This window comes from Lepisma saccharinum, chromosome 17 (assembly GCF_977018435.1).
Source record: "Lepisma saccharinum chromosome 17, izLepSacc3.1, whole genome shotgun sequence".
Classification (NCBI taxonomy): Eukaryota; Metazoa; Arthropoda; class Insecta; order Zygentoma; family Lepismatidae; genus Lepisma; species Lepisma saccharinum.
The window spans coordinates 37,407,903-37,420,029 of record NC_139245.1 but is presented as its reverse complement, the minus strand read 5'-3'; the positions used below and the strand labels follow the sequence as shown (position 1 = coordinate 37,420,029).

General features: G+C 43.7%; 2 protein-coding genes across 2 annotated transcripts; one reads left to right on the top strand and one right to left on the bottom strand.

The window, feature by feature from the left end:
- Window positions 1–1,370: 1,370 nt before the first annotated feature.
- LOC146001377 (galactosylceramide sulfotransferase-like) lies at window positions 1,371–2,051 on the bottom strand. The gene has a single exon (XM_083138692.1). The coding sequence runs from the start codon at window positions 2,049–2,051 to the stop codon at window positions 1,371–1,373; it is 681 nt and encodes a 226-aa protein (XP_082994818.1).
- An 8,264-nt stretch (window positions 2,052–10,315) lies between these two features.
- Window positions 10,316–11,287, top strand: LOC146001376 (uncharacterized). Its single transcript, XM_083138691.1, has one exon. It carries the CDS (start codon window positions 10,316–10,318, stop codon window positions 11,285–11,287), a length of 972 nt encoding a protein of 323 aa, XP_082994817.1.
- Window positions 11,288–12,127: the final 840 nt, after the last annotated feature.

The following is a 12,127-nucleotide window of genomic DNA, read 5'->3' as shown; positions in this document are numbered from 1 at the left end:
GTGATCTTCGGGATTTTTAGGGGCTGGAAAATCTCAGTGAGTGACTTCCCAACCATATGCAGAGCAATTAAAGCTACTCTTGTTTTCATATTCGCCACACTCCATGCTAAGCAGAAGAAGATATACGCTTGCTCTTTCACAGCTGAACACACAATGGTCAGGAGTGAACTTCAGCACAAGCATGGTTCATGAACCTGATTACCAGATGTACAGTCCAAGCTGAAAATTTGTAACTGTATTTATGGTCAGACTAGGTAGAATCAAACATCTGTGGAACTGTTAGGATGAAATGTGACCCAGTCATAGCAAACTAAAAACATCATGCTGGTATTAATACGTGTAAATTTTTTATATCACCCTGGCCCAGCAAAACAAATCCTGGAGGGAACCATGTATGTATATAACGATTGCTTGTTAGTAATTTAATGTTGCTTCTCTACCTGTTTAGTACATTCAGTAAACCAACAATTTTGACATCACAGGGAGGTATGCCTACTTTGAAATAATAATAATTATTGTTTTAAAAGTTTTATCAACATTAATTTCTGATTGATTATGTGCAATAACAACACAAGGAAAAAAAAATGGGGAAGCAGAGTGAAGGTGGAAATATTCAGGGGTGAGGGAGGGTTGCATTACATTTATTAAATACCATAATAAAGGGATTCACATTTGGGCTAAAATACATTCTAGTTTTTTTTTGTTTTCTGAGGCTCATTTGTCGTCCTTATTATGGCATATGCATAAATGAAAAGTGTGTTGAATTAATATTCTCACTTTTTATGCCAAGATACATCACTAAGAAGTATGTTGAAAATTCTTGGATGAATGTCTAATGGTCCCACTTTAAACTGCAGGTCCAGTCCCGATTAGCCTATCTGTTCATAAAGTGGACTTAAGAACTCAACTCAATAGAAGTCCACAGGTGTTGAAACCGAGGGTCAGGGAGGGCACCCTCAAGATGAAAGTGGCACTTCCTTGGTCGGGACGAAGGAAATTTGGGACGACAGAGGAGCATAAAGTTTTCCAAGATTGTGATGCTAGTGAATTATGAGGCAAGGCTTGTGCATTGTGACACTTTTCACTGGTGTTGCATGATACATTGTGTTTCCACAACTATACAAGGAGTTAAAAAATTTACCACTAAAATGGGAATAGATTGTGCCTTTGGGAAAAACGTTGGGACTTGTCTGGAAAAAGAGAGTTGGGCATGTATGGATAAATCCAAGACTCTCTAAGTTAATTCTTCCAAATCATAAAATATCAAATGTCTCATGTTCTGGTTCCTGGAAAAAAATCTATTTGCTTCACAGATTAAGTTGAAGTCAGCTTTGTGAAGAAGGTTCACAAGACTTACAAATTGCAAGCGTCTACAACATGTCCAGAAGTTCGCTCATAGCTAACAATTTGCGTTCCGTATCGCTCGTCTTAACATTGAATCCACTCACTCTATCACTCCACGGTTTCAGGTCTCTTTGTAGGTCCCTTTTGTCACTCACCCTCACATTGTACTTGCAGGCTACTTTCACATTCAGGTCTCTGAGCTCCTGCACTTCATTGGCCAGTCTAGATTCACCGTAGTTTGCAATTTTCTGATGAAACTTTTGGAGGAAATGCTCGTAGACCATCTGATCAGGCCATAGCCATGCCCTCAACTTCTTCCTGGCATCTTTGGGCAACTTCATTTTGAAGACATGGGTCCTTGCATTCACTTTTAAGCTGGTGAAATCGCTCAGGTTGTAATGAAGAAGGTCCTTGATCAAGATGCGAGATTTATCGAAGTATTCCTTGATCATCACAAGATGATATTCGAGATCTATCTCTTGTATCTTTTTCTCAACTTCTACCACATCACTTGTGTCATCCATTCCAAAGTCGTACAAGATTTGGTTTCGACCCATGACAGTCGAATTGCGTAGATCTATTGAATCGTTCACGCCTTGGGCAAACTCGACCATGGTCTTTCCCAACCATGTCTCAAACTTTTCATATGCGTACGACGACGACTCAAAAAGGTCAACAGGGTCCCTCACAATAGTGATGTACTTCATGCCATTGCGCAAGACAGCTTCCACCTCGTGGTGGTCCCAGGGTGTGTGAATGGCAAATATGTTGTAACCAAGGCTATGCCAACGGAAGCTTATCCACCAGCAAACGATGAAAGTGTTTTGTGTATCCCAACTGATTGCCTTTGTTTGGCAATACAAGTTCAGTTCTCCTTGTATCCAAAATGCAACAGTATGTTTTCATTGATTGATTTATTTTATTTTACTTCGCGTTTTGTGCCTCTTGGCTAATTTGCGAAAATGGGGATGAGGGATGAAATGATGAAATTGATGATTGGGCATTCACAAACAACCATGCCCGAGCGGGATTCGAACCGAGGACCCCTGGCATCGCAGCACGATGTGCTAACCATTCAGCCACAGGGTCTGACAACAGTATATTTGGACAGTACTTCTTTCACTCTTTCATCTTCGTGTTGGTATGCATTTCTCGAAGAAGAAAAGGAAATATCAAGTGATGAATTCTCAAACATTATAAGCAATTTTATTTTATGTTCAACTACCTCAAAAGTTTTGGGGTTATTGCTCATTGCGTGACTCACGTACGAGGGTCACTATTTATATTTTGAGCCTTGGCAACACTGATTGAAGTTAGGCGCGATTTGACGTTTGCACGGAATCGTCTGGCATTATTGACCATAACGTACTTCAAATGTTTTGTCAATAGCTTCATTTGTGTTTTTTATGTTGCCTTGGAGATTGCGCGACAACAATAAAATGGAAATAACTCGTGAACATTTTCGTGCGATGATTTTTTACGATTTTCGACATGGATTATCAAGACAAGAGTGCATCGATCAACTTACTTCCACATTTGGCGATGAAGCCCCATCCTTTGCCACTGTGAAACGCTGGTATAACGAATTTAATCGTGGCCGCCATTCGCTCACCGACGAGATTTGCGAAGGTCGTCCAAAATCAGTTGTTGTTCAAGGAAACATTGATGCTGTGCAAAACCTAATACTGCAAGATCGTAATGTGACATACTGTGAGATTGAGGCAACCGTAGGCATTAGTTCCACCAGCATATATAAAATATTACATGATCATTTAGCATGTTCTCTTTGGATCCCTCACAATTTGACAAAAACTCAAAAAGACTCTCGCGTCAATTGGGGCAAACAAATGCTCAATAAATACAATCGAGGTGCTTCAAAAGACGTATATAAGATTGTAACAGGTGACTAATCATGGATATGTGCATATGAGCCGGAACGTAAACAGCAGTCAACTGTATGGGTGTTTCAAGATGAACCCAATCTAACAAAAGTTGTTCGCGCTCGAAATACATCGAAACAAATGGTCGCCTGTTTTTTCGGGAAAACTGGTCATGTGGTAACTGTGCCTTTAGAGGAACGTAGAACGGTAACTCCGAAAGGTACACAACAATTTGTTTGCCAGAGGTCTTCGGTCAAATACGGAAAACAAACAAACACCGTCGGATCATTCTTCATCAAGACAATGCCAGCTGTCACACATCTCGTCTAACAACCGACTTTGAACAGTCAAAAAATCAAATTGATGGGTCATCCGCCGTACAGTCCTGATTTGGCACCCAATGACTTCTTCTTGTTCCCGAATGTCAAGAATAAATTGCGTGGACAACGATTTTCGTCGGCGCAAGATGCCGTTGATGCGTTCAAAAACCATATTATGGAGGTGTCTCAAGAAGATTGGAAAAACTGCTTTGACAAATGGTTCGAACGAATCCAAAAGTGTATTGACCATAAAGTTGAATACTTCGAAAAACAATAAAGCAGTTTTCAATGCCAAATTCCTGTTTTTTCATTGTTAGGCTCAAAATATAGATAGTGCCCCTCGTATGCTCAAGTCAAGTTTTGGATAAGGGATAATCTATAGTGCAGTCTTATGTTTATATGAGTGCCATTTTTTTTGTCAATAAATGCTGGTCTGTTTCTGTAATTCAGATCCTGGAGTAGTGCTAAGTGCAGCCTGTACAGGAAAATGAAGCAAGAACTCTGAGCATAGATCAATATCTGCACAAGAGGGTTTACAACCCAAGGACATCCATGAAGACACTTTGACAATTAGGAGAGAATGTGCCTTTCTCTGCCACCGTGAAGAAATTTAGGTAAAGGTAAAAGGTAAAGTGTTCCCCTGTGCATAGCACCATGCCATGAAGGCGTATAGGGGGTGTGGGGGTAACGCCCCACACTTTCTTGATCCGGTCGTGAGTGGGGGTGATGTGATCAGCATCACGCCCCTAACCGCCTTTACCCCCCAGGGTTTCCCCCAGGTACCCATTTAAAATTTAAGAAATTTAGGTAGTGGAATTTAAACGTGTAATATGACCATCACTTAGGCAGGACAGTAGAGGTGATGACAGGAAGCTGTGTACAAGGTGCACAAAATAATTATGGCAGACAGAGGTGTAACTGTCAAACACATCAAAGACTTATGTCCTTTGGGTTCCAAAGTTATTGACCAACGAACAAAAGTTGACTACACTCCACGACACATTAAGTTTGCAGCAACTTTTCACATATATGGAGCCAAACGTGTGTGTAGAATATAGTTACCTGTTACCTATGGTGCTTCAGCTCGTTTTGTTTTCGGGTTATGGCCTCCCCCAACTTTCTTCCTCCAGAACATCCTGTCTTGGGCTGCTCTTCTCCAGTTTCTGATGTGAAGGATGGAGTCTGGATACCATCTTCCCATCTGATCATTGGTCTTCCTGCACGTTTTCTTCCTCCTATGTTTCCTCGTAGCATCTTCTTCAGGATTCGGTGCTCAGCAATCCTAGCTACATGGCTAGCCCAGTTTAGTCTTTTTATTTTTATGTATATAGAGAGAGGTACTTCCTTATAAAGTTTTTAAATTTCATTATATCTAATTCTCCACACTCCTTGTGAGTGAATAGGGTCAAAGATCCTTCGGTGAATTTTAATCTCAAATGAGTTGAGTTTGTTAGCAGCTTCTTCCGTAAGAGTCCATACTTCACATCCATATACTACAATACTATGAATGAGTGTTTTGTATAGCATCATCCGACCTCTTAAATTGACATCTCTACATCTGATTAAAGGTAATATCCAGAAGTAGTATAATAGAAAGTGGTAGGTTCAAATCTTAGTTTGGCATGGATGTTTGTTTACATACATCAGACCTGAAAATAAAGACAACACTTGACATGTGTACATGAACTAATATGGGGAGGTTGCTTTAAGTTAACGGCCAGAGGTCAGCCAAGGGATAAGAATGTATAGATTTCTCATACCTTGATCTTCGATCACAAGCAAAGTTCAGTAATCATTACTATTATTATTAACAAGAAAATCCGAACACCAGAATAATTATGAAAAGACATTTTAATGAGTCGTCGGATACTTACATTGTCTCACCACACAACATACTTTACCAAGACAGCTGACTGTCACAGCGAGTCAACAGGCCCATCATGCAGTGGGTGAAGACAAGACATGGTCTCGAGATGTGCTTGCGACGTTCCGTACACATAAAAACTAATACTGATGCACTTCTTAATAAACAAAGTTTGACAGTAGCTCAGAGAGCACACACACAATGACTGTTCGCACTGAAGTGAAGAAAGTCTTTTTTTGGAGTCTTGCGTTGAAGCTTCTTATGGGTTCAAGCGATGTACCAAAAACTGTTGGAGCAAAGTTTTTCTCTCCCGGAGGGTTGGAGCGATGTATCGGAACTGTGTTTGATGTATATTGGTTTCACCATTGATTCTCCGGCTACGCTGCCACCGGGGTGGAATTCCTTCTTCGTTATTGGTCAGTCTACTATAGCTCCACCCCCACATGACTTAAAAGTTTGCACTGAGGAGTGATAATCGCGTAGCATGGAAACACAATAACTCCTTGTTTGCGGAGTTGATTTCGAGGGCAAAAAGTATCTCGTTCTAATTAATTTGAACTGCTCATGACTTTGGTGCGAGTAACTCACTTCGGACAATTCGTTAAAGTTATGCGTTCTGTGGCTGTCTAAACTTCACTGAGGCAAAGAGATATTTTCGGGCAGGGTAGTAGTTCAAATTTTCATATCCGTCACATTGACAGGGAAATGTTCAAACCATAGACTGGCTGACACGCTTGCGAGAGTTATATGACATCTGCTCCAGTCTTCTATGTGCCGAGCTGTTGTTTTGGTTACGTCTGGGGCAACTGCATACCCCCATGAAGACAGAGGGAGTCATTGTTTTTACCAGTCTGTAAGGAGGGCTCCCAATGCCTGTGAGATGTTCGGCCTTCAGGAAACAGAGGATTCGTTGTCCGCAAAGTTCACGTTAAAGGTTAGAGTCCTGTCCTAGCAGGGATTGTTTGGATAACTTTAAATTAAACATCTGGAACTTGGCGGTAAATGGTCATTCTTTGCTTTTCGTCTGAATTCTTAACCTTCCACCCACTGCAGAGTATGAAGTTTTATGTTTAGGGGTCCAAATGAATAACGAAGGGAGATTGGAGTTTATAGTGGTAACACACTGGCATCCTTTTCTCAACGTAGTTTTCCTTGATTAAATGGATCATTGGGTCTGTGGCAAGAATGCTGGCTTGTTAGAGACATTTGTGTCGTTTTTCAGGGAGCAAAAAAAAAAAAAAAATCTGGGAAGACTTAGCTGGAAATGTAAGTTGGTCATAGTAGGCCTTATTTGCTGTTTGAATAAGTGCTTGTATTTCTGCTATTTCTTCATTTTTATCAGTGGCGTGCGGTGACATTTAGACCAGGGTACGCAACATGGTCGCACTGAAGGGAGGGGTTAGAGGGGTCAGACCCCCCCAGTCCATCGTGTTATACAGAAAATTACTTTTTTCGAAATTTTGTAATCGAAAATTTATCATCCTTGCATAATTTTCAAATAACAGGAATAACTTTTTGGAACGGCATAGCAGCATTTATCACTCCTTGCACCCTTTTGTAAGACCTTGATTCATCTCGCACAAAAGTTGTTGCTTGAGAATAAAGAATCACACCATATTTTAATTATTTTTTTTACGAGGAACATGTCCTGAAGATTAAGGGGAGCAGAAGCTAGTTTAATAAAATAGGATGTCAATTATTGAAGCATTAACGAGAAAACTAAGGAATCTCTGATATAATCTTAAACGCTACCAGAGAGATCCAAATGTAACGAGGTAAGATATATGTATGATCTTTTATATTTATATTCGCAAATACGTATATTCTGATGTAGCTACGTACAGTCCACCAATTGACTTCGATTAATTTCTACATGCAGCGCAATTAACATTGAACGCGAACGAACTGACATAATGATTTTTCGTGCTTTCGTATAGCATGTGATAAATTTGATAAATGTCGGTATCCTCCGTATCCTCTACTATTTGACACACCTTTCTCAGAGGAAACCAACGAACAAGGCCAACAAATAAAGTTTCCGCTTTTTCTACTGCCAGTCAATTGTATAGTTCTATTTTTTTTAATTATTTTTTCTGAAAATGCGTAACATACTGCTTACCATCATTCATAACTCCTGCTTGAAACAAGTCCTGAAAATCAGGAACACACACACACACCTACCATTTCGGATCGTTTGCACTTTTATTATTATTATGCCGAAAATCCCATCTCCAGAATGTCATCAATAACTCTCGAATCCCCCCCCCTCCCCATTCACTAAACCGAAAAACAAGCAAATAATATAAACGAAACACTTGCTGCAAATTTCACACCACAGAAGAAAGTAAAAGTCAACCTCCCACGGTAACAAACAAGTGTCTGTCGCCCCGAAAACAGCGCGTTCTTGTGGATGAATGGCTCGGAGTTGCCGGTCTATGAAATATTTTGTAGAAAAATGATAATAACGCTCACGAGAAAAATGCGTCAGCATACAATGGTATTCATCCCAGCACAGTTCAAGAGCTAAAAGAGAAATGTTGGGCACAATATACCATCCATATACATTACATTTTTAAATGTCTTGGAGGGGGGAGGGGAGTGGCTCATTATCGAATCCCATAGTAGCATTGTGTTTACTTATGTTTTTCGTTTTTCTATTCATGCATATTGTCGGGTCAACAGTCAACTCAACACCCATCCTCATCAACTTATAGGCTGAAATGCAAATGAACTTAAATAAAATGTTGATCTCTGGAATGGGATAAACAGATACTCTCATACTCTGAGTAATGTGTAAATTTGCAAATTGTTCACATAATTTCCCCCTGAGACAATGACGCCGCCAAAAAGGGGTTCACGCGCAAAAGTTAATACTCAGTCGGTCAGTCCATTCTGCTATCCTCGTTTCCCTAACACAAAAACCTTGCTAGTGTAATTTTAACCTCGAATAAATATTTTACATCTTATAGTTTACGCGAATATTCTACCACAAAATATCCTTGCCCTCATCTTAGCAATCTTTTTTTTTTTATTGCAATCGAGCACAGTGATCTATCTATCTATGCGTGACTGCTAAATGTGAGTAAGCTAAACATTCCAGAAAGAAATATATGTTGACTACTGCCAACACTGCAAACGCTGCCCAAATCCTTGGTACCCTGGCTTCCCAGACCTCTGTGCTTTGAACAGGGAAACGCAGGATGAGGTGAGAGCGGGCAGACCCAAACATATGGTCGGGGCTGATCTGAGCCAATGGGGCTGCCTTCCGAATTTCTAGGGTACTCAAGAGAAGCGGCTGCGTTTGCTCGTGGAAATCGGCAGAAACGCGGATCGGGTGGTTCGCCGAAGGCACATCGGGATCGTTCGGGACTGCGTCCAGGAAGGCCAGATGGTGCAGACGACACAAGGCAGTCCGTAGCGTGTTCGTGCAGAAATCTGAATTTCTTGCAGTGGAAGATAATTTTCATGTTCAGGGAAGGCGAATAAAATATTTATTATTTTCTTATTGTGTTGTGGGTACGCATTGCGTACTTTGCGTATCCAGAATGCACGCCGCTGATTTTTATCATTCCTCAGGTTAGTGCCTAGGTATGAGAAGTTAGTCATTTCGATGTTAAAAGTTTTCTATTACCATGTTCTGTTCACAGTTTCTTCTTTTCCTTTACTGGATTAATATCTTTGTCTTATTCTCGTTTATTTGTAGTTCAACTTTCTTGCCTTCCTCATTCAGGTCCTTAAATACTTCCTTAACTCTTCTTAGTGATCTACCCATGATGTTAATATTGTCTGCATATCCAACTATTTGTGTAGATTTGTATTGTAGAGTATCAATTCCTAGCTGCCTGATAACATATTCCAACACCAGGTTGAAAATGAGTAGAACCAGTCCTATCTCCTTACTTCAGTCCTTGCTTTACTTCAAAGAAGTCTCCCAATTCTGCTTGGATGCGTACGGAGACAAAGGTACTCTTCATTGTCAGTTCTACCAATCTGACTAACTTCTCTGGTATTTTGAATTCTCTCATGATATGGCCTATCATATCTCTATCTATGGAGTCATAAGGTTGCTGGAAGTCAACGAAGATTTGAAAGACATCTATGTTTCCTTCCCAACACTTCTCCAATTTTTGTTTTACTGTAAATATCTGGTCAGTGGTGGCACGGCCTGTCCTACAGCCAGCCTGGTATTCTTCAATGATTGTTTCTGCATATGGTTTCAATCTGCTTCCTATTGATGTGAATATTTTATATGGTGTGCAGTGCAATACCCTTATAGTTCTTACATTCCAATTTGTCCCCCTTTTTGTATATTGGACAAAAATTATACTTATCTGCGAGTCCTTAGACATTTCTTCTCGATTCCATACTTCTGTTATCAATTGAAACAGTGTCGCTTTGAGTTTGATCCCTCCATTTTTCCATAGCTCTGCTGGTATATTATCTATTCCTGGAGCTTTATTGTTTCTGTAGCGACAGCCACCGAAAGCCGCTGACTTTTGCTGCCACCTAACGGGGGGAGAAGGAACCGCCTTACCAGACGCGAGGTGATTTGACCCCTGGAAGCAGGGGTGAAAGACTGGGGACAAAAAACAGAGAGAGGGAGATTTCCAGGCATCGCGAGGACAACGACTGGAGCGGTCTCCTTCGTTATTACTCAGTGTTTTCCTTCGGTATTACTCAGTGTTTGTAGTGTAGCTGTAGTGTTCGTCTAGAATAAACAAGAAGGTAAGCCAACATCCTTTGATTTGGTGATTATTTCCCAAACTGGTGACCCCGACGTGATCGTTTTTTTGGGGGCCGTGAATTGCGATTACCCCCTTTGTGTACCATACCAGCCGGATCAAACAAGTTCACGCTAGACGACGCGCCCAATCCCCCTTTGTTCTGGACGCACCAACTACACCGCGATGACAGAGGAACTTCAAGCGCAGCTCGACCAACTCAGGCGGGAAAACGAGCAACTCAGACAGCAAGCACTTCAACCGAGGACTCCAGCACCGCACGCAGTACAATCGCAACAGGACTCCGTACATCGAGTGAGTGTGAAGCTCCCCCCATTCTGGCCCGAGGAGATGGAATTGTGGTTCTCCCAAGTGGAGGCCCAGTTCACCATCGCCCACATCACCCGGGAGGAGACGAAGTTCGCATACGTCGTGGGGCAGTTAGAAGGTCGGTACGCGTTCGAAGTGAGAGACATTATACGTACACCACCGGCAACCGACCCTTACACCCGGCTGCGGACAGAACTCACGCGAAGATTTTCCCTGTCTGAAAATCAACGATTGCGGCAGATCCTCATGGAAGAAGAAATGGGCAGTCGCAAACCGTCCCAGTTCCTACGTCACCTCCAGTCACTCGCAGGCACCACTCCCATGCGTGACGACTTGCTGCGCACGTTGTGGCTCCAACGCCTGCCCGCTCAAGTTCAAGCGATTCTGCAGGTGCAGTCTTCGGAACTTCCGCTGGACCAACTTGCCACGCTCGCGGACCGCATCGTGGAGGTGAGCCCCCCCATGCTCACCCCCGCGACAAGCAACATCGCCGCACAGTTCGTCTCGCCCAACCCGCCGGCTATCTGCGCGACCGCGACCGCGACCGCGACGCCACTCGCGCCCGCCTCCGACACGGTTCGGCTTCTCCAACGCGTCGAGGAGCTAACTCGTCAAGTCGCGTCCCTGCAAAGCGACTTCCGCGCCTTCCGCGGCCGCTCGCAATCGCGTGACCGTACCAGCCCGCGCCGCTACGGCCGCAGATCGCCGTCAAGAGGAAGAGATGAGGGAATATGCTGGTATCACCACCGCTTCGGCGACCAGGCTCAGAGGTGCAACGACCCATGCACGTACGCGCCCGCGACAACAAACACCAACGGCAGCCGCTAGTCGCGGCAAACGGCTGCCGTCCTGGTGGAAGCCGCCTGTACGTGACCGACCGCTATAGCCGCCACCGCTTCCTCGTCGACACAGGGTCGGATATTTGTTGTTTCCCGAGACGTTTGCTCCCGGACCGACGCCATCCGACCGACTACGTGCTCAGTGCCGCAAACGACTCGACGATCAAGACGTACGGAATTCTGCCCCTCTGCCTCAAACTCGGCCTGCGTCGCGAGTTTTCATGGCGTTTCGTCGTCGCGGACGTTTCCGTGCCCATCATCGGATCGGACTTCCTGGACCACTTTGAGCTGCTGCCGGATTGTCGCAACAAGCGCCTGTTCGATGGACGAACGGGACTCTCGGCTCCCTGCCAGCCAACGAACACTATGCAACCCAGCATCAAGGCCTTGTCGAACGATTCTTCATACAGCGACGTCCTAGCCGATTTCCCGACGCTCACGCGTCCCGCCGGCACGCCGCGAGAAGTTCGTCACTCCACGGTTCACTACATCCGGACGACCCCGGGCCCCCCCGTGTCTAGCCGACCTCGCCGCCTCGCTCCAGATCGCCTACAAATAGCCAAGGCCGAATTCGACTCCATGTTGCGCGAAGGCACCGCACGTCGCTCCGACAGCCCTTGGTCTTCGCCGCTGCACATGGTACCCAAGAAAACGGAGGGCTGGAGACCGTGCGGGGACTACCGTGGCCTCAATGCCCGGACGATTCCGGATAGCTATCCAGTGAGGCACATCCACGATTTCAGCAACCACCTCCACGGATGCACCGTCTTCTCGGTCATCGACTTGGTCAAGGCGTACACACAAATTCCTGTCAACCCAGACGACATCC